A 22,286-nucleotide genomic window follows, 5' to 3' on the forward strand; every position below is an offset into this window, starting at 1 on the left:
GTCCCTCACCTCCCCTGAATCACTAGAGAGAGTCTGCCAAGTAAGAAGACCTGCCTAAGAGGATACCTTCTGAGGTAGGAAGGTGTTTCTCTAGTACAGATTCATCCCTATCCCAGAGAGCAAACAGCTAGCAGAGAGCAGATAGAGCCTTTCTTTATAAATACTAAGACTTCCTTAAAATTCTTTAAAATACAATCACTATAATGGCCCTCCCTGCAAAGCCATGGCATGCACTCCTCACTATCAATTCAAAATGAAAAAAAAAAAGATAATCTTTCTCTTTACAGTGTTTTGATATCTACTAATAGAAAACACTATATCAAACTAGGCAGTCATGACCAGTGAAGCATTTTAGTCTAGCTGTTTTTAGAGATTCAGAGACACATAGCCACAACTAAATACTACCAAATCTCCTCATTAATGTATTTCCAATCAAAACCATTTAGGATAACAGACAATAAATGCAGTGTATGCTTTCCCTCACAGAAGACAAAGGCTTTATCCAGAAGTGCCCTCTTTTCTTGTAGAGTAACCAATGATGCTCACTATTTAATATTACGTACACGGTAATAACATTATGTATACATGCATGTGTAGAAAAAAACTTCTTCCAGAAATTAATTACAAGCTGTATGTGACTAGTTTAGCTATGTGATTCTAAAGAGAACATAATTCAGAGGAATATTCACATTCCTTATAGATGTACACACACTCCTCCTATTCACACACCGGTGTATGCACATTCTGTCTTCTCCTGGCGCCTAAGAATATTTAAAGCTTTTCTCTATCTGGTTATTTTTACCTCTGTATGGATAAAGTGTGTACATCACAAGAACCTCCAAGGCACACAGGATTTGGAGGAGGGCTCCCACACACACATACCCCTGTTCTGCACAGAAAATTTTCTCTCATTCTGGCCAAATCCTATTTACAGACCTTTTGTTTCTTGAATTGCCTAAAGCCAAATGATTCTTCTGCTCTGCAGCTTCCCACCAGGAGATGCTCAGAGATCTGTGCTCCGCCCCAGGGCTTTTCCAACCCACAAACAGAACCAAACACATTTTCTCTGCTGTAGTAATAAACCTGGACTTGCTCTTGGGTCATATTAGCAAGCAAAGTCCTAGAGGCACACCTTGCTCCCCCTGGAAAAAATGCCTTCTAAACTTTCTCCCCAGATTGAACCCACCCTGCAGGGATATCTCCTTACCAGGAGGTATTCAAGCCTGCCAAAAATCTTCATGTTGCCAGCTGCAAGGGAAGTTCTCCTGCTAGAGAGCAGGGAGCAGCTCTGTGTCCTCTTCTCTCTGCTCTCTAGAGTAGCATCTCTGTTAAGCACTGTGGGCTGGCAAGGAAGGAGGGATTTCTTTTTCAGTCCCTTCTCCTTTACTCCTCCTATTCCTTTTTGGGTAACTGTAAGATCTGCTGTTGGCTCCTGTCAAAGCAAGGGATACTAGGGGAAGGAAGCCTGCTGCCTCTGGGGACCACCTGCTTGTCCCCTCCTCATGCCACCTATTCACAGTCAATCAGCTTAGAAAAGGGCTAATTTTCATACAGCTGTCACAGAGGGACAAAAGGGAGTGGGAAAAGCCAGAAAACGCAAAGCAAAGTTGACAGGAAGATGTCAGACAGTGCACCCTGACCTTAACAGAGTCAGGCTTGTCTGCCTTTAGCAGGTTCTGCTTCCCCTGGCTTCTTTGAGCAGAGCAACATTTTGGCCAGTAATTTGACCCCTGCTCCAATACAGACACAGAAATAAGGGTGCTGAAGTGGCATATGGCCCCTAGTTTGTTATTTACCAGCTAGACTAAATGAGGCAGAGAGCTCTGCCTTGGCACTCCAGCCTCCTGCCTTCTCATGCAATCAGTGACCAGATGCACAAGTGCTTCCTCCACTCCACAGCACGTATGAAGCTGCAAAGGAACTTGCATTCTTTTCACTTTCAGAGAGACTGGCCTACCAGTTTTGATGAACTTGATGGGTTCAGAAAGGTCAGGATCTGAGAGGGAGGACTGGTTTAAATGTTATCTTTTCCCTTCTCATGATGAGCTGAAAAAGTTTCCTGGGCCCATGTTTTCCAGTGGTGAGTCCTCCAGAATTTTTCTCATAAGTGGGCCAACCTACAACAGCCTTTGTGTGTCTTTGTGCATCCATCTGAAGCAACCGAGCTCATCCACAAGAAAACATATAAATTCATTCCACGTGTGATTTAAGACACAGTTTAGTTCAAAATTCTACAGAAGAAGTGTAGAAAGCACCAAAACTCTGTGTCCCTCAGCCTCTGCACAAATATATTCCATACTACAGTTCCTTCACACATGCATCTCATGCACACAGTCAGAAGAGGTATCCTATCCTTCACAATAACACTCTCTTCTTTCTTTGCCAAACAGGCAAGAGAGCTCAGAAGTATTTATTACAGTTGATAAAAATTCAGACTCTTCCCTCTCTCTTGCCAATTTTATTGACATACTTTTTGTGTAAATAAGCATTATTTTAATATGAAGTGTGAAGCCACAAATGGAGCCCCTTAAGGTTTTGCAGCTGAGAAGACAGTGGGCAGTGGTTAAAATAGTAACCGCTTGAAATGATAGTTGCTCTAGCAATCCACACAAATGGTGGGAGATGCCCCTTGAGGCAGTATAGGGAAAGGAAGGGATGGAAGGAAAGCATCTGAATTTCAGCATCACAGAATATAATCAAGATTAACATTGATTTTCTCCCCTACCAAATTTCTTTTAATTAAATCAATAATGAAGCAAAATGCCACAAACCACTTCCTTAAGAACAGGGCTCTTAGAGGGCTGCCTTCCATGTGTCACAAAACTACTCAAGACAATTCAATTATCAAGGCACTATCAACGGAATTTGCTCTCCCACCCCAAGCACACTTCGAAACTAAAATCTATTATTTCAAACAAGATTCTCTCCTTTTTTTGTCATGTCTCAGTAGGCTGTTTGGGGAGACACTGCGCTGAGGATAAAAGATACTTTCGTCATTCTTCTCCATAGTTGAATGAAACCAGATCTTCAAGTTTTGCACGATACTAGAGGATACCTCTGAGTTTGGCTGGGCTCAGCACCAAGACACACATTCAAGTATGTGCTGTGCTTCCTTTGAAGATTTCCAGATGTTCACCTGGTGCAGGTTATCATGCTCTATTATTATGGGAGAAGCTACACTAACTCAGCCTAGCTGAGGAGCAGTCTGATAACACACATCCAGGAAGGAAGCTTTTGAGCATAAATTGGAACGGGGACGTTCAGTTCTCTCATAAGCCTATGCACACAGGTAGCCACAGGAGAAGCTAGGTCTGTGCATATGGATCCTGATGAAGAGCAACTGTTCATTCTGCCTCTTGTAGTTCAAACTCTGCTTCATTTGTCCAGTCAGCAAAGCCATGTAATGTGAAGAGGTTTAAATGAATTACATTGCATTAGAGAGAGCCTCCACGTTTCCTCAAATGAAGTCATCGCTCCAGCAGAGTTCCCCAGGGGTCTGATGGTTCACAAATGGATTTTCGAACCCTCAGGACACTTAACCAAAGGGAGTGTATACACAGGCCAATTTACAACAAATGTCTGTCATGAGCTTTCAAATTATGTTAGATTTCCATTTTATAAGATATGACATTTTTGAGAGAGAGCATTAGAAAGCACCACTCAGTTTCTTCTTATGGAGAAATGTCAGTTCACACAAATGCCTGCCAGACATGGACTCCTCAGTGAGTCCTGCTCATGGCTTGGGTCCTGAATGTCTATTTATTTTGGCTCTCAGAAATTCCCTCTTATTATGCCACGGTGCATGGAGATGTTCTGGAAAATGCAAAAGCACAGGATTGCAGGGGAAGCTTGGGTTGACAGGTTTGCTTTTGAAGGCAGGACTTTTAAGTAAAGATCCAAGGCACCAAAGCATTAGTTCTCAGAAATGAAGGAGGAAATACCTGTGGGTACTTACCTGCAGGAGGGTCTGCAAAGGCAGGTGAGAAGTCCATGAAAAAGAGAAAGAAAAGAAGAAAAAAAATTAGTTGATGTTTCTACAAAGTTCAGACATGGAATGATCCACAAATGAGAAGTCTAGAAAAGCAGAGATCACGTTAACTGAAGCTGTCTCCCTATTGAAGGCTCAAAAAATTGGGAATAGCCATGGTGGCTCTTCCCAATTACTGCAGGCTTATAGCACATACATACGCACGCACACACACACACACACACAATGAGTTACCCTAGCTTAGCTGACAATAGCTTGTTCAGGCTTTGTAGCTCTTTGCCTAGGACCCCATGGACCTTCCCCAGCTGCTCAGGGCCGTAGCCGTATCACATCACCTTAAGCAAGGATCACCCAGACTGCAGTCTGGAGCAGACTTGAACAAAAGTAGTTCACTGCACTGTGTTTCTTCCTCAGTGGCAGTACTGAGCCCTGCCTTCTTCTCATGACCCGTTAACATAATTCAGTGTGAGCTGCCTGTGAATGAAGAAAAGGCCCTGCAGCAAATCCTGTCTCTGGGGACCAAAGGAGTGCATCCGTTCATTTGTCTGCTAGGTAATTTAACAGAGGATCTGGCCATCTGGCTAGGCTGGGCACTCAGGCACGCTGCCATGCTGCTGCCTTACCACAGGGGAAGGCAGTGAGAGGCAAGAAGTCTGACTGGACAGATGTGTGAGCAGAGGGAAGTGTCAGAAGGGACATGCTAGTACCGCAGCAACTGGAGATCATGGGGCTTGCTACACGTAAGTCAGCTTGCTTAGCTAGGGGAAGGATGTGAGACAATAGAGGAGAGAAGAGGAGAAAGGGTGGGCAAGAACTGCAGAGATTGCAGTTGCCCTAGCCTCTCTCCAAACCAAAAGCAGTTCTGCTATGCAGTCAAGTTGTTTTCATAAAATGGTTACAAACAACTACATCTGCTGCTTCATCTCAGAACCATTTACAGATGTGAACCATTCAGATCTCCCCACATTCTCAGGAGCGAAGAGGGAGATAGCATACAGGGAAGACTTACAGAGAGAGTGAAGTCAGCGGCGAACAACAGACACTCTGATCCATGGGGTCCTTCCTGTCTGCCTCTCCCTTGTTTACTGGCATATGTTAGTAGCTGAATGCCTTGCATTTGATCTAACCTACCTGTTAGCTAGACTCTAGGATAGCACTGCACGTGGCAGTGGTTTGTACAGCATTTAACCAAGCCACTACTAGGTTATTATATCTGTTTCAGTAACTTCTACTGCTTCAAGTTGTGAAAGACTGCCCCAGCAAGGCTCCTCATCAAATGGTAGAGTTGCCACTCCCCTGTTGATGGAGAGAAGCACTGCTTCCACAAATGCAGCCCCAGGACTCACCCTCTGCTGTATCAGTGCGTGCTTGTGCTCCATCTCCCTCTTCTCCACTGCAGAGTCAATCACCAGCTGGTCCAGCTATGGAAAGAGAACACCAGGCATAAAAGCCAGGAAATAGGTTTTTGAGCCACTGTCCATCTCTGCTTCCTTGTTCTGGGATTACACCAGCCATTCCTAACAGCATAAGACCCCATCAGATGGGAAAAGGGTTACAGTGAAGCTGCATTTGGGTAAACACACAGAGTAACCATAGCTCCTGGCTGCCACCCCAACAGTGCTGAATGGCTCACCTGACAAGTGCAGGGCTTAATGTAATGCTCTGATCACTCCCTGATTACCAAGTATGGTGGCTGAACAGGAATGAGGAGGCCTTTTCGGGATGAAAGAGTGCAGAAGAAAGAACAGGCAGATGGAATTAATTGTATCTTCCATCACCTCACCTCTGTAGCTAGTTTCTTCATGTAGGGATCTAGTTCATGAAGAAGACTGTAGCCCTGCTGGAAAAAGGTGTACTGGGCATGCATGAAGGACAGCATCTGGGGAAGGAAATAAAAGTAAGATAAGAACAGGCTCTGGGACAGCCAAGTATGAAAGGCATTTTATCTCTCACTTCTCATAAACATGTCCCCTCAAGGCACAGTTCTACCTTATCCCTTCCCAGAACAACCCAGTCATTCACTGCCTCTCCCTCTTCTCTCTCCTTTCTTCCTCCCACAAATCTTTCTGCACTGTCAGTCAATCCTGTTATGAGTACAAAGCACTAAGAGCATCAGTGTCCTTCAACCCTGAAAGTCCCCTCTGGTTCTGGCCTGTGGAGTATCTTACTGGTCCTCCACGTTCCTCTCTTGTTAGCATGCCTGCATCCCCCAGAGCAGTCCCCAACAGCATCTCCAGGGAGACTGAGGAATTAGCACATGGACCCATGCAATCTGAAATAGAGAGGGCTGCCTTTAATGAGTCACTGAGGCTAGCCACTGGAAACAGAGCAGTCTTACCGCATCCAGTATCTCAAACTTCTTCTTGGCCTGCAGAACGTTGATCTGTGAAAGGATCAAGACAAGACTCTCAGCATCAGCAAGCAGTCCAGCACAGAGATCTACAGGCGAACAACTTGTTGCAATACCCCTATCAGCAAATCACGGACTATTCAGAGGGACAGTTCCAGAAAGACAGTTTCTGGAAAGATAGCTCTGACAAGTTCCATTTCAAAAAAAAAAAAAAAAAAAAAAAAAAACTGTGCACTGTTGCATAAACACTGGTGCATTTTCTGACGTAGACTCCTACTGATTAAGGTTGTTGCTAGATGTATGTCTCTAAGTAGCCTGACAAGAAGGAGTGGTCCCAGAGTACAGTTTGGTATCACACAAAGGAGATGTTTAATCTATCAGGTCACTGCTTTGCTTTCTCTTAGCAGGTTGAAATGTGCCAGAGTGCAATGTCATGGGCTTCTTCAGTAATCCTAGTGCAGCCAATTAGGAAATTGCAGTACCTGTGCTGGGCTTGTATTCTCAGTGTGCATGCCCTCTGCACACCCATTTTGCTCAGAGAGAAAAATCTGGCTTGCTGCCCCACAGCCCTTTACATCTCTTCAACACAGCAGTAGCAGTCATGCAGGATACCCTGTGCAACCCCTGATGCATCTAGTCTCCTGTAATAGAAGAAGGGGCCTTTGGGTACATTCAGGTTTACCTCTTTGCCATTCCTTTCTCCCTGGCTGGGAGAGCACTGCAGAACCATCTTGCGACAGCATTAGGGCATTCCTTGGAGAATTAGCCCTGCTTCTGGTAGAGAACCAGTTCGCTGCATTCACTTTGAGGACAGCAGAGTTCTACCATTCCTGAGGTCCATCAGCAGATGCTTAGCAGAATGGTTGTAAAAGTTACCTTTGACACCTCACGGTTCACAGCAGATGTTTGATCAGGCAAATCCCATCTGGAATCCCTACCATAAAACACTGGACACAATCAACTGGGTACTATGTCCTGAATCTTTTTCTCTCTGGTTTGTCCTACAGCACCAGTGAGGTGAGCCTACCAGCCTTTCACTCCTAGTCCCCACTCAGTGCAATTGTACAGTTACAGCATATTTTGGAGTGAACAGCAACCTGTAGCCTGAAAGAACAGCAAGACAGGAATAACCTAGGATTACAAAGTATGTTGGAAAAAACGTAAAGGTAGTATTGGTTTTCAGTGTTCATCACTCTGCTAGTGAGACTTCAGCCACCAAAATCTTTTGGAAAAGAAGACAAAACTTTTGCAAAGCTCCTCAAGCGGGGACAAGGGCAAACTCTGCAAGACCTAGTACATCTCTCTGATCCTAGGCCAAGGATCTGGAAATGAAAAACATCCTTGAGATTTTAAAATAATAAATAACTAAATGTAAGAGGCTGAGAACTGATCCAGAGAGTACTACTACAAAATTAAAAATTGAATAGCACAGTTACACAGCAGCTTTACCAGGGATCCCATGAGACATACTGAGAAGTCTTACAAGTGCTGCAATTAGCACTAAAAAGACTGTAGAAAGTAGTGGAGAGTTTATATGGGGCTTCAGCTGTCATTGTCATGAACAACATGTTACCATGACAAATAATAAGTCCCAGTGTGTTAATAAGTCATTTATAAATGCAGCAACAATTTGCTCACAGTATCTGAGCATCAAACTGGGTGAAAGTTACCCAAGCACAGTCTTTTGGCTCCTGTCAGAGCTTTGCTTGCTACAGTATCCATGAACATACCAAATCAGCCTCTTAACTCTGTTCCAAATAAACCTGGTCATGAGCTCCAGCAACACGGAGGGAGACACAAAGGAGCTCAGCTCAGAGACCTCTAGCCTCTCACCTGTGAAACCCCTCTCAAAACTGTACATTCAATTCTTTTATATAGACAGCCTGAATTAAGCCAAAGGCAGCTCTGAGCATCCTAGGACCTACTGCAGACCAGAACATTGCCAAGCCATCTGTTGGTTTGTACCAGTGCAATTACTGGTGTGCAGAACTTCAGCAAACGGTGGTGGTCCCAAGGACTCCCCACCACAAGGGGCAGAGGGCCAAGTGTCCAAAGAGTTAACAATCCAGTGCCCTTTTGAACCCAGCTGTAAATGTCTACTTGCACCCACTCACCACTGAACTTCATTCTCTACTGTGGATTATTTAGCAGTTTGCCTTTGTCTTTTGTTCTGTACTGGGAGGTGAAGCTAGAGCTGGGGACTCAAACACTAACCTGTAACACATAGTCTAGGGCCAGATGCCGGAAACACTTTCTGGTGATGGTCAGGGTGCCTGTTGCCTCCTCTACTTCATGGGGCTTGTGCCGAGGTGCCTGGGCATTCTTCACCAGTGAAATCTCCATGTCCTCTCGCACCTTGTCAAACTGCTTCTTGGTTTCCTTGAACTTCCGCACATCACTGGAACCCAAAGAAGTAGAGATGGTGGGAACCATCATTACAGAGCAGACAGAACATCACTGATAAGAGCAGAGTAGGGAGAGATGAAGCCAAGTGCACTGTGATCCCTCAGAGAACATCCTCAAGATGTCACTCTGACCCTATCAAGCTCCACTGTGTCCAGCTGGACTGACTCCAGAATAACTCTAGAAGGTCTTCCTTTAGAGGCAGTTGGCAGGGAAAGACACTGCCCCCAGTGCACTGCAGGCATACATACTGCCTTGAAAGCCCTAAGGAAATTCTCCAAGGACTGTATCCAAAAAGCCAGGCAAGACCACATCCAGCACAATAGCAGTCCGTAACTGTCCTCAGAACAATAAGTGGAACATTTCTGAGCCTGTCTGTAAAAATATATACTTACATTTTACCCCGGGAAGAGAGTAAAACTAAGTGCTACTCAAATTTAGGATAGATAGGTCATTCAGTAAGGGCACCTGGGCCACTCATGTGCTTCTCTAAGCAGTTCTTTTCCTGTTTGATCATAAAATCCAGACTTTGATCATTTCTTTTTCATTACATATATATATATATGTATATATATATATATATATATATATATATATATAATACACTCCTATAATAGGTGCATTTATACACTCCTATAATAGGTGCATTACATATATATACATATATATATATATATATATATATATATACACACTCCTATAATAGGTGCATTTATTAGCATCTGCACTGAGAAATATCTGACCCACAATATGAACTTCCTAAGCTTTATGCCTAGAGACTTCATATAGGATCAGGGTTCTGCTTTGCAGAGAGGAGGCTAAAAGGCATATAGCAAGGGCCAGTCCCCATCTGTTCAAAATCGTGCAACATACTTCAGGCAAAATAAAGTGGAGAGGTTAAAGAAAGGAAACTAAAGTGCTTTATGTTTACTCACATGTCATGGACTATGGTAGTAAGCTGATGCAGATAACACCTCTGTGTGTCTATTCTGTTCCTTCTGAAGCACGGCTGACTGAATGGAACATGGAGCAGCTCTGGCACTGGCCCCAGAGCATTGTTAAGTCACCCAGGACTGGCTTCAATTTATTTGATATGCCCGACATAAATTAAAGCAGTTCAGGAAAGGCTGCTCAGCCCTGCCTCTTCAGATATCTCTGCTTGGAAGTTCAGTACCAAGGAAAGGGGCAAAATGACTGGATAGGACTAGTCATTGCTTTCAGCAGTCCCATTCTGAACTGCTGCAACCCAGAAGTAAACACTTAATAATATTCAGTCAGGGGAGCTCCATTGATTTATAAATTATTATACTTTATAAAGTAGTTCGAAACTGTCAGCAAATAAGCAGCATCCACCTACACTTTGCCCTGGGTGATGAAGTCCTTTAGTTGACCATGACAACAATCAGACTGTGCCCTGTGGCAAACAGCCTGAACTTACATACAGCTATTGTATGGTCCAGAGACTTTTCCATAGGCAGGTACAGTAAGGTTAAATGAAAATAGATGTGACTAGATTATAGTCTTGGTAGATGTTGCTTCTTCACATTGCCAATGCACAGGGCTGCTGGGTGACATGGATCATTCAACTCCATTCACAGAAAGATATGGAGGTCAGTCACTTCTTTTTGCATTTCTTGGGTCACCTGTAGCTCGGAGGTGGAGGATTTCACATAGCTTTCAGTCCAGCTTTGTGAGGAACAGCTTCCTCATCTCTATGTATCCCCAGTGGAAAAGAGCAGGAGTCTGAAAGCATGTGATACTTTTGGAAATTCAAAGCTAGCTCTAAGCCAGACTGCAACAGCATGAGTATAACCCCAAAACTTAGCAAATAAAACCCTCCTACTCAGAAAGATTGGTGGCCTAGTGCTGTGCTAAGGCAGTCACAGAACATTTGCTTACTGAAAGCACAAGCAGAGCAAGCTCACTTCTGCTCACTTACATGTTCACCACATAAGTATACCAGGCAGAGACCTTCAGGGTTTGGGAATGGGGAGGGCTGGTGAGAGGCTGAACATAGCTCTGTCAGATATGTATGAAACACTACGTAGGGCACAGTTGCTGATGTTCTTTTGTTCCTTCTCTCGGTCAGGAAGCCACAGATGTGGCCCCAGGAAGATTATTCAAAATGATGCCAAGCACAGAAATTGTTTCCCAACCAAGAGTAATAGCAATGCAAAGATCAAAGCATCAGCACATGAAAGTGAGGAGGTTGAGCAGTAAAAGTGAAAAAAAGAATAAATCAAAGATGCTGGAAGGATGACAGGCCTAAAATGAATGTGAAATTCCCCCTTCAACTGCCAGGACTTAAGCAGATTAAATCTGAGCTCATCAGAAAAATGATTAGAGAGAAAGTGGGTGTAGAGCATGTGTGCTAGGCAGGAAGAGGGGGATGAGGAATAAGGTAGGGAGGGGGACAGCTAGGGACTCCCTTGCACCAAACCACACACAGCTGCTGAGGGATTCACAGTCAATTATGAGTTCCCATGGTAACCAGCTCCTGCTTAGCTGAAGGCCTCAGTTGCCTCTCTGACCTATATTCAGCTGATTTGGGATCTCATGCTGCACTAGGTACCTGCCCTGGGGAAAAGAGCCACTCAGAGGAAGCGTGCTAATGCAGAGATGACAGGAACAACCTACAAAGGCAGCAAAGAAGCTGTTCTCCCATCTTCACTGAAGGGACAGATCAAGCTGAGCTAGATTTGATCAAAGGTATTGTTCCCATCCAATTGACTTCCTGAGCCTGCTTCTTCTCAATCTCAGGCCTATCATGTTAAATGCAGCTCTCTGCATTGCCCACACTGGGGCATTGTAGCCCTGCTTTCCATTAGCAAAGAACTCGGGACTAGCAAGCAAGCTCCAAAGTAAAGGCATAGGTATTCTCCAGATATTTCAAAGCATCACAGCATAGTGACAATTAGCTGCTTCCTCCACCCAAAGAAGGCCCTTCTGTCTGCAAGGCTCATATTCCAGACAGATGCTCAGATTACTCTAAAAGAGCAGGACTACTGTGATTTTGAGTGACTAAGTGTAGGAAGGCAAGAGTGCAATGATTTTTGCTGGACCCCAAAGTGATTTGACAGGAAAGTTCCCTCCTTCTGCAAGCATTCACTGGTTTAAATCACTAAGCAAATTCTGCATCTGATGTAATGTGTCAGCAGTATCCAAACAAGGTTCAGCTCAAAAGGCTTCACAGACACTGTAGAGTTAGCCCCACTCTGCATAGGTCTGAACTTTGGGATGTGTTTGATTTCCAGATTCAGTGGGAGGAGGCAGAGATAGGCTCTGCAGATGAACCGTATCAGACTTGGGGATGATGCTAAGATCTGAAAGTTTCCTTTGCCAGATTTAAGTATGAGCTCACAGGATGAAAACATCTGGTTGACAACAGAGCAACCAAATGATAAAGTAGCAAGATGACAACAGCAGCCATCACACAAACCAGACCCTTGCCTCTGCCCTTTAGTGTCTTTTTTCTCCCAAGTAGAGCCTTGAGTAGTTACGTGGAAGCTGCAGTTCTGTTTACAGGGGCAATGGAGGTTCAAAAAGATGAAAACCAGGCTGAAGAGACAAGTACTCACTCTTTCACAAAATTGTGTAGTTGCTGTCGGACTGACCTCTGAGCCTGGTCAAACAGAATCTAAAAGAAAAGATAGAGAACATCAAATATATTTGCAATATGGAAACATTTCAGAGTCAGAAAATCCATGATGGCTCTCTAGGACCTTAAGTGCAATGGACTCAGTATAACTCCAGGGCTTGTCAGTGCCCATTTCTTGATGCTATCACAATGGATTAAACTTTTCCATCTCTGCAGTACTACCTTACTAGTGCAGATTTCCTGCACTGCAGCTCCCACAGCCCCTGTCGGGGTACTGAAAATCCCCAAGAGGCCTACGCTGCTGACCTGCTTTCATAAAGTGAGTACTTGTAGGAGCAGTTGTCTTCATAGGCCATTTCAAATTTCATCTCTCCTGAATCTCAAGTTTCTCATTCTGCCAGAGGAGGGCACTATCACTACAACATTACATCACTTGGGGAAGGAGATTGGAACAATTCCTGAAGGTACATTGCAGCCAGCCCCACTATCTCAAAATATTTCTGTAAACCCCAACCCCTTCTACTGGGCAAGTGGAGAGTCTCTGGAAACAACCCTCATCACACAAGGCACACTGAAGAACATGGGAGAGAGGTTCAACTTTCAGCGTCAAAACAAGTCTTGATTTTTTTTTTAACTAAGCATATGATATAAAAAGTGAGTTCCTACCAATCATTTCAACTTTATTCTCCCCTCTGCCCCTCACAAAGAAAAAAAAAGTCCCAAACATATTTCTGTATACCCTTTGTCGGTCTCATCTCTAGTTTCCCCTGCCTTCCTTTGAGAGATGTCCCCTTCTCCCCTCCTCTGCCAAAAATACCACAACAACAGCGCTCATTTCCCTCACTCATCCCTCTCTCTGATGAGCATGATTATGAATAGCTCCACATTTCAGACATGTGTTGGGATGACAAAGCCCTTCAGCTAACTGAGGCCAGATGGAAAGAGGCATCCAGACCACAAGGGCTGCAGTTGAAAGGGTAGATCACACCAGTGGTATACAGAAAGGTCTTCAGCAAGGCTGCAGTAAGCAAGCAGGGCCCACAAAGAATGGGCACAGACACCATTTCATTCCAGTACCAGAAGCACAAGGCCTAGGCACTGGCCCAAAACCTAATGATGCCCTGCAACATTATAGTGCTGAAGTCTGACACTACCACAGCTGTTTGGCATGAGTAGCTCTGGTTCATTTGCTCCAATTTAACCCTGTGCCTTAAGCTACTGATTTAATCCAAGACGTCCTGGAAACACAACTGATAACTGTACCTTTCTTTCTGGGCATGTCATCACCAGAAAAAAAATGTTTTCCAGTCCACTCTTTGGCCTTGCTTTCTCTCCTCAACTTACCAATGCCTTTTCAGGGGAATATGCCTGAGCCCACAGAGTAAGTTCAAAGTACTATTCACAGCCAGCACAGGACTCTGGAAGGCACCTTGCCTTAGCAAGGGGACTGTTCTAACCCACCAGAGGGCTCTGTACAAACAGCTTTTTCCAGTTTGCTCTTCTACCTTCCTCTTTGTAGCAAACTTGAATTTCTAGTGGGAGGCTTTTGGGCCACATCCCTTGACATCCCTTCAACCACCTCTCCTTTCCTTGTCTGGCTATCTTCCTTGCTTCACTGCACAGCTCAGGTAAGGCTCAGAAGTGATGAGCACCTCCAAGTCTCCTGTTTTTTTTCTGAGAGGATGGAGCACCTAAGAGAGACATCGAACTGCTGGAGAGAGTCCAGAATAGGACTACAAAGATGACCAGAGGACTGGAGCATCTCTCTTATAAGGAAAGGCTATGAGAGCTGGGCTTGTTTAACCTGGAGAAGAGAAAACTGAGAGGGGATCTTATAGATAGAGGGGATGCTCATAAGGTCTATAAATACCTAAAGGGAGGATGTCAAGAGGATGGGGCCAGACTCATTCAGGGGTGCCGAGTGACAGAACAAGAGGCAATGGGCACAAACTTAATTTTGTGAGTAGGTTGCCCATTCGATTTTCAAAGCAAAATAAGTGGAGTTTTAAGAATTAGAGTTTCAAATACAAAATTGTTCCCTGGTTTACTCTCCTTTCCCAGACATGCTTGGAACAAATCATTTGGGTTAAGATTTTCCAGACCAAGTATCACCCTACCCTCCTTCTTAGCTTCCACCAAGCCAAGATGAGTCCAGCCTATGACTCACATCTGTACTTGAGGAGGGTCAGCATGAAAGAGGGGGTGAACACAGCTCTCGCTCAACAGCAGCAAAGGACTGGATCCTACATTTCACTTCCTCAGTGTAAGCTCCTGAGGCACCTGGATACAATTCAAAACTGAATTTGACAAGGAACTGAGGAATTTCTCATCCTCATGAAATCAAAGAGAGTTCAGCGGACCAGGATTCTGTTCCTGGTACTACAAGCCAACCTCAAGACACAGAACATCAGACACATCTGAAGAGAAGCTAATACTACAACATTCCCACTTTACTCCCTTTTGAGCCTGCAAGAGAAGAGGGCTCCCACCAGGCTCCAAAGCAAAGCAGGAGAGAGACAGCATACCTGTGGACCGTTTCACTCATCACTTACACGCACATAGTTCTCAAGTGGGACATCACAGCTGCACATGGGGATAGTGACTGACTAGAGATGAACATCAGGCTGAAGTATTCACGGTGGCAATTGTCAAGGAGCAGCAAGGGCCAGACATTCAGGCGCTGAGCCAGCAAAACAGGAGCCTCAGCAGCCAAGGCCCTGTCCCACTATCCCCACACAAGGTGGGCAGTACAGGCCCAGAGTTGTTATCAAGGTTCAACCAAGAGTCTAGATCATCATGCAAGTTCACAGCAATGAGACAGACTTAAGACCGTGCCAGGAACTCAGTCTACAGTTCAGGGTCAGGTCCAGGTATTGCCCAGTACATCCATTGTGCTAAGGCAAACCTGGAGTCAAACTAGGGGAAAAAAAATCAGTCCACAAATCAAGGTCTGGATCAACAGGGTCTCTGGCCAGGCCAGGCCTGGCCCAGGTGTGGTTGATCTGGAGACTAGCACTCCTACAACATGGTTCCAGATGGATTAAAAGCCCAAGGCTGAGCTTAAATAGGATCTTGGGCCCATGAGGAGAGGGTGTGGGTGGAGGTCCCAAGTGAGTCTGGTTAGGGCTGTTAAGGCCTATTTGTACGCTCAGGGCCCTGACAGCGATATCCCAAGATGAGATCAAGATCACTGACAGAATCAGCTGTTCTCCTGGAAAATTTGGCCCCAGATAGTTAGATGGAGGGTGTGAAGCTTTCTGTGCAGCTGCCTCATATAAGGACAAATGTATCCCTCTCTTCTCCAGCAGTGCTGATTCACCATTCTAATAACAGTGGTTATAAGCTAGCATGAATAACATCTGTGCACTTACTCCCCTTATGGCCAGTCTAGAGGCCTCATTCTCATTGAGATCAACATGCCCAGAAAGAGTCTGAGGACTGGTTTTATGTTTTTTACTTCATTTTAATGAGGGTTTGTTGTCTGGTGGCCTAGGAGTCAGAGCCTGATCATTTTATCTGGTCTGGGGAATCCTGGCCAGTCAGCAGTCTCCAAAACTAGGGGACTGCAACATGTATGTGTGCAAGGCAGAAACTTTTGCTAGCCAGGCTAGCAAAGTTTATTAGGTGACGTACAGAGCTGCCTCGGAGTGCTTTTATTGGCTATCTCTAAACATCTGACAGGGAATAAAACTGACCTTTCCAGGCCTGTAGAAATCAGTCTTCCAAAATCTATATGACAGCCCTTCCTGCCAGACACCGGCATCTGGGCTTGATCTTGCTCCTATCAGCTCTGGTTGGAATTAGAATAGAAGGAAGAGAAACGCATGCTATACTGCTAGGAGAATGCCTTGTTCCCCAAAGAGGGTCCATTCTGCTGAAAAGCCTGCTTGCACTGATAAAATGTATCACTGTTAGTACTAAAGTTGCCTTGGCAGTCTGTCCTGGCCTTTCCACGTCTTTCTCTTCTCTTCAACTACCTGTCCTAGTGAAGAGCTGCAAAGAGCTTTTTCATCTCAGTCTCCATCCCAGCTGAGTCAGGGTGTGGCTGACAGAGCTTTGGAAAGAGGATGGAAATATCACTGCAGCTGTTCCAGTGGTAAAATAAAATTGAACAATGACAGCGTACACTACATTTTTCCCTGATTTCATATTCCTACAGTTTACTTCCCTGCCAGTGCAGTTTCTGCAGTTCAATGTAGCAACCTAACTGGCAGAAGGGCCAGGCAGAATCTGAGCATCCTCTGTCTGGCCAGGGATGCATAAATACTTCTTATTCCTGGCTGCCTATATGATTTGGTCCTAAATTGCTTGAGTATTAAACTTGATTTTTCCCCAAGTATCCCCCCCCTTCTTCAACCAGCTCCAGTAGCAAGACATACACCCCACCCTCAGATTCCACGTCTTAAACTGTTCACATAACCATTTCTAGACAATTCTTATACAGCAATGGGCCATGTAAGTAAAATCACTCCTATATCTCATCCTTTTGATATTAATATTGCTTTGGAATGTGGAATGCTAACACAAAATGCTTTAAGACACTTTTCAATGTCTTGAAATTTCCCAAGAGGATTCATGGAATGAGACTTCTCTTGTGAATGAAAATTCCACTCTAAGTCCCTCATGTCTCCATGCAATCCTGGCACTGATTCCCTCAGTAAATCTATCTAATAAGTTCTGGTGCCTCAAGCCCCTTCCCTGGGTTTGGGTTGCCACTAGAAATTCCCTGAGTCAAACAAGTCCAGCTAGTTCCCAGGTAAATCCAGAGAATATCTCTCTTCTCCACAGGCCACAAAAGACTGCCTTGAGTAGAAAAGACACCACAAAAACTCCCAGGTAAAGAAAGAGAGAAGAAACCAATGGCATCACCAGAGTCCCAACTCTCAAGAGTTTGGGAGTTTTTCAGTGTAAACATTCAGATAACCTTCAGGAAGGAAATGTGCCTGCAGAAGGAAGGCACAACAACACACAAAGAGACCTGTCTTAGTTCCTTCCTGATCCCAGGTGCTTTCATTCCAAGCATGTGAATAGGATCTCTTGCAGTCTCTCCAGATCACCAGCACACAGCCTCCTGGACCTTCCTCCATGTAAGCATTAATTGTTTATTAATGACCTCATGCCATCCCATTGTTTACTGACAACCTCACATCACCCCATTTCATAACCTATTTGATGTTCCCATGGAAAGCCCTTCAGACAAGGGTGCCTTGATGTGCACACGTGATATGGTTGTGCTGCAGATCCTGATATTTCCTTTCAGGGCATGTGTAGGGCAATAGGTTAACAGGGAAAATACCTCCTGCTCTTTGGTAGAGCCATGGATTGTTTCATCCCCACATGCACTGCCTCTTGCCCTTGCAAAACCTTTTCTTCCCCTTTCTTAGCTGTTTGGAAGTGGACGAAGACAGCCTGGAACAATCCATACATGGTACATCTCTTTATCTGGGTAGCTAGACAGCACCAAGAGGCTGGTATGGAGCTTAGCCAGTCGCATCTGCTTTAGAAGACTATGGAGAGGATTACCATGCCTTCACAAGGGCTGATTAGTTAAGTGGTTCCACTAGACAGATCTGTTCTTAAAAGCAGTGCAATGAACTCAGACCCAATCAGAAGTTTTGAGGGAACAAAATCTACTTCAGGTCTACGGGGTTTTTTACAGTCTTTTGTAGCGGGCTGAAAAAAATACATATGAACTTCTGTACTGCTGTAATTTCAAATGCCATTGCATAGCCTCATTACTGTAAGTCCAGTCCAGAAAGAACTAACAGTGACTTCATGCTTTTTTAGCTACAGGCATACTTTGCTAAATTCTCATAGTTAATTACATTCATCAGATTCCAGAAAAAGGGGGAAAGGTTGTTTTCCCACATATAAAGGTCTGGTAGATTGCTAATAGCTTTGAACCTGTTTTGTTTTTAGGGAGGGTGCTCTGTATTTTGGGGAGGAAGGAAGCAAACAAGCAAACAAGCAAGCAAGCAGGGTTTGATGTTGACAGTACAGCATCTGTTTCTGGATAAGCAAGCACAGAACAACTTGGCAAGCCACAGTCAAAATTAATTCACTCCAGTGCGGTATGCAGAGAGGAGAGGGCATCATAGGGGAGACTTCTGGCCCTTGAGCAAAACTGCAGTTCATGCCAGTCAGGCTCAGGTGAAATGAAATGGTTCATCTCTGGCGAGCTGTGCAGAAAGGTTGCTGCGGGGCTCTAGTATCCCATTCTGCCACCCACTGCTCAGAAGTCTCACAGAGGTAGCTGGGAGCTTGTTCCGTCATGCACCATGCATTCCAAACCAGAGCAAGGAAGTTTGGTGAGGTGACATGACAGAGCATCCTTCAGGTAGCTCAGCAGCATCCTGTGCTGCAAAGACAGCACTTGCCAGAGAATTGGCAGGAGAGTTTCTGCAAAATGTTAGCTCGTTTTGTGTTGAGACAAAGGGTCCTGCTAAGGAGAGAAGTGACGAAACAGAACAGTAATAATGAGGCAGACCGTAACATTTCTTGGAGGGAAGTGGCCTGCAATATTATCATGAACAAAGACAGCTCTGAAGTGTTTACACTGTGAGAGGAAGACCCCTCACTCACTCAGAATCTCTAGAATAAGGAATTTCTCAGGAATAAAAATTCACTTTCTCTTGGAGGTAGGAAGTACAGGTTATGATTGCAAAGAGTCCAAGGAGTCCAAGTTTGAGTTCAGTGGTACTTGGAGAACAAAATACCTCTGAGAGTCTGCACCTCTGCCCTCCCTGAGCTTGGTAAAGAGCTTTATTCTTCTCACTTCTTACTGCATGTGACAACTGCAGAATTCCCAGACTCATAAGGGAAAGGTGGGGCATTTTGCTCTTGTAACATGGGGAGGAGTCACAGTCATTTTTCAACAGAGGGTGGGAAATACTTTACCATGGTATTTTCCTAACAGGTACGGAAGTTTTGGGAGGGGGATGTCTGATGTAGAGATCTAACATAGCATTAGTACAACTGAAAATCAGAACACTGGATTGTCATTACAAGAAAAGAGTATAAGAACTCAGCAGTCCTACACACCACGATGATCATTAGGACAGGGAAATGACAGGCCCCTAAAGTGAAATGCAGTATTCATCCAGACATAGTACAGCTACCAAGAGAAATTCATGCATCCTACCTTGAATCTGGCCCCAAGGTAACATGGCAGCCAGCAGGCTCTTTGGGTTTTCTGGTGATCCTGCTACTTACAACTCCAGCTGCAGTGATGCCTCAAGAGGTAAGCATTGTAACACTAGGAGGAAGCAGCACATCCAGGTTCTATTTCAAGCCACTAAGCACAGATTTCTGAACAGACTATACTGGCAAGCCAGTTGTCTACGACTATTTTTCCTAGAGCACCTAGTGAAATCAACCTCCTAGTTCTACAGTCTTCACCCTGTTCTACTGTTTAGGCAAAAATACCATTACTCAAGATGTTGATTCATCCTTCTGACAATCCTAGCATTTATCTGGCATACATTATTAGAGCTTCTGCTAGTCACTAGTTTGTGTGGCCTCATCATAGCGTTTCAAAGGGAGGAAAGCATTTGAAATGCTTTTTGAAGATATAGAAACTGGGGCATAAAGGTACAATGGTCCAGATCCATAAAGGTATGGAAGTTTCTAATTCCTATGTATGCTTTGCCAGGAGTAAGACATTAACCCAAATAAATGTGGCTAAGAGCACAAGAAAGGCAGAGGACACAGCCCTGCTCTTCTGAACTCAACTTTCTCTTTTGTCATCTATCCCTCCAAGGCTGCTTTCATGTTTTTTTTTTTCATCCTTGCGCATCAAAAGAAAAGTGGAAATGCTCTGGAGCTTAATATGTTCATCCTCTGCATTCAGCACAAGGTTTTATATTTGGATTTTGTAGGGCTGAAATAGAAGCAGGAATGTCCTCTAGCCCAGTGCTCTAGCAATAAACACAAAGAGCAAGTTTTTCCAACTCATTTTTTTGGTACATTTTCCCTTCTTTTTAACTTGCTCCAGTTGTACATACGGTCCTGGCCGCATGCCTGGAGTAAGCACTAACAGTTGCTTCATAGCTGACATTCTCAGACATGGATGAGCTAAGATATGCATGCACATAAACATATACACACACAAAAGGAAAACAGCAGAGGGCCACCAAAAATAACTCAACTAGTTGTACAGCTGTCGAGTGGGCTCAAGATGCTGCAGTCACTCCAAAGCTGTTCCTGGAAAGGCACTCACACTGCTGTGCAGCTAGGGGAAGAGGGTGCTCTCCAAAGACTCGGAGGAGGGATGGTTTAAGCATGTTTCCCTATGTGCATGCAGCTGGTAGGAGTGAAATACTATCTTTTACAACCTCTGACTCACACGCAGTGGGGAGCTCACCCCTGCTGAACAACCTAGGTTGCATGAGAAGGGATATACTAGTCAGCTTGGGATTTGGCAGCTCTGGGAAGGGTTCTTCTGCATATTAGCTGGCTAAGACAAGAACAAGTGCAAAAGTGCCACTTTTGGCAGAGACCAGTCATCCAAATGAAGCTGCAGGGCTGGTGTGGTGGAGCTATTCTTAGCATTCTGCATCCAGAGCCTTCTGGCTGGGACAGCTTCCTCATAGCTGGCTTGCACACATTGCTTAGTCCAGCCCCAGCAGTGCAGGTGTGATATGATCCCTGGGAATGGAGGGTAACCTCCAGGGGGTTCAATGCTCCTTAGCAGAAAGGCCTTATATTTTCAGAGGGAGGTTTAGCAGCTTCAAAGAATTAGGACTCAGCTTTCTCTGCTTTGACATAAACACACCTTTTCTTTGATGATCACACCGATTTTTCAGTCTCCCCATCCTCCATCAATCCTGTACAGCTGTTTTTTTCCAAATACTAACAGTCCTAGGAGAGCTGCGTATGTAGTACCTCTTTTCCCCGTCATTTTCCACTAGGAGGCAGCTCTTCCTACTTGCTTCATGAAGTAATTAAATTGATTTGATGCAGCTTCTTCTCCAACTGCACACAGCCAACCTGAGTCCCAAAAGCAAGCTTCATGCCTAATACACCATGACAGGGGCATCATGGTATAAAAGTGGGTCACTCCAGCACTGACATTCTGAAGCTTCCTTCACTACAAAGTATTTGTATCTTCTACTGAGTTACAGATCTAAAAACAGTGAGTCTGGTATGGAACCACCATCATGAAGCACCTTCCGCTTCTACAAGCTTTATGCCATGTTTAGATGTTTTGGGATGGAAAAAGGGCAGATTCTCACTCCTTGGGCCTATTAATGACATATAGTCAGGTCAACAGAACAGCCCTTGTCTAGGCATTTCCTTCCTTTCATTTTATTATAGCATTAATACAGGCTGCCTTACTCTAAACACAGACCTGCAAACAACCCACCAAATCTGCTCCTAAGGTCAACTCCAAAAAAGCAGTCCTTCTGCTTCGATTTATTCACAGTCTTCATTGTGTCATAATGACACAAATCCGAATGCCAAGCTTTAGAGTGTATTTCACATCTGTGTCAAGAAGGCTACACATGCAAGCAGTTCATACCCGAAGTCCCAAGTATGAGAGCTCTCAGGACCCTGTCTGTCCTCACTACACCATCCTGTGCAATCCAAAAAGAGTAAGTCATATGCAATGCAGAACTTCATGAGCTTTCCTTTTCCTTTGGAAAAGCAGTCTGTAATCTCACCCCTCGACATATTGGTTGCACATCTCTGACCTGATACAAGCCAAAAGACACCTACACAGAATCGTACGTATCTTTTCACTAAATGGCAACCCCTCTGCAAGCCTGGGCAAATCCCATTTGCTAGTGTACATGATACATTATCACTAATCATTGTGAGTACCAGTGAGCTGTAAAAGACTCACAACTCATCTCATTCAATATATTAAAGACAGAAAATCCTTTGCAATAAGCAACAATGTTTCCCAGCCCTTTGCTGCTGTCTTGGCTACCCAGTACACAGGGATT

The 22,286-nt window shown here is 44.5% G+C and overlaps 1 protein-coding gene across 1 annotated transcript in view; it reads right to left on the reverse strand.

Annotated features, from left to right (window-relative positions):
* The window catches only part of ACAP3 (ArfGAP with coiled-coil, ankyrin repeat and PH domains 3), a 99,128-nt gene that overhangs the window by 24,592 nt on the left and 52,250 nt on the right, over positions 1 to 22,286 (reverse strand). The window contains exons 5-10 of the mRNA XM_062593191.1: positions 12,320 to 12,378; positions 8,553 to 8,736; positions 6,327 to 6,371; positions 5,772 to 5,867; positions 5,335 to 5,409; positions 3,956 to 3,967 (exon numbers count right to left, since the gene is read on the reverse strand). Coding sequence (XP_062449175.1) covers positions 3,956 to 3,967; positions 5,335 to 5,409; positions 5,772 to 5,867; positions 6,327 to 6,371; positions 8,553 to 8,736; positions 12,320 to 12,378 — 471 coding nt within the window. The remainder of the gene's footprint in view (positions 1 to 3,955; positions 3,968 to 5,334; positions 5,410 to 5,771; positions 5,868 to 6,326; positions 6,372 to 8,552; positions 8,737 to 12,319; positions 12,379 to 22,286) is intronic.

This window comes from Rhea pennata, chromosome 22, assembly GCF_028389875.1.
Source record: "Rhea pennata isolate bPtePen1 chromosome 22, bPtePen1.pri, whole genome shotgun sequence".
Lineage (NCBI taxonomy): Eukaryota > Metazoa > Chordata > Aves > Rheiformes > Rheidae > Rhea > Rhea pennata.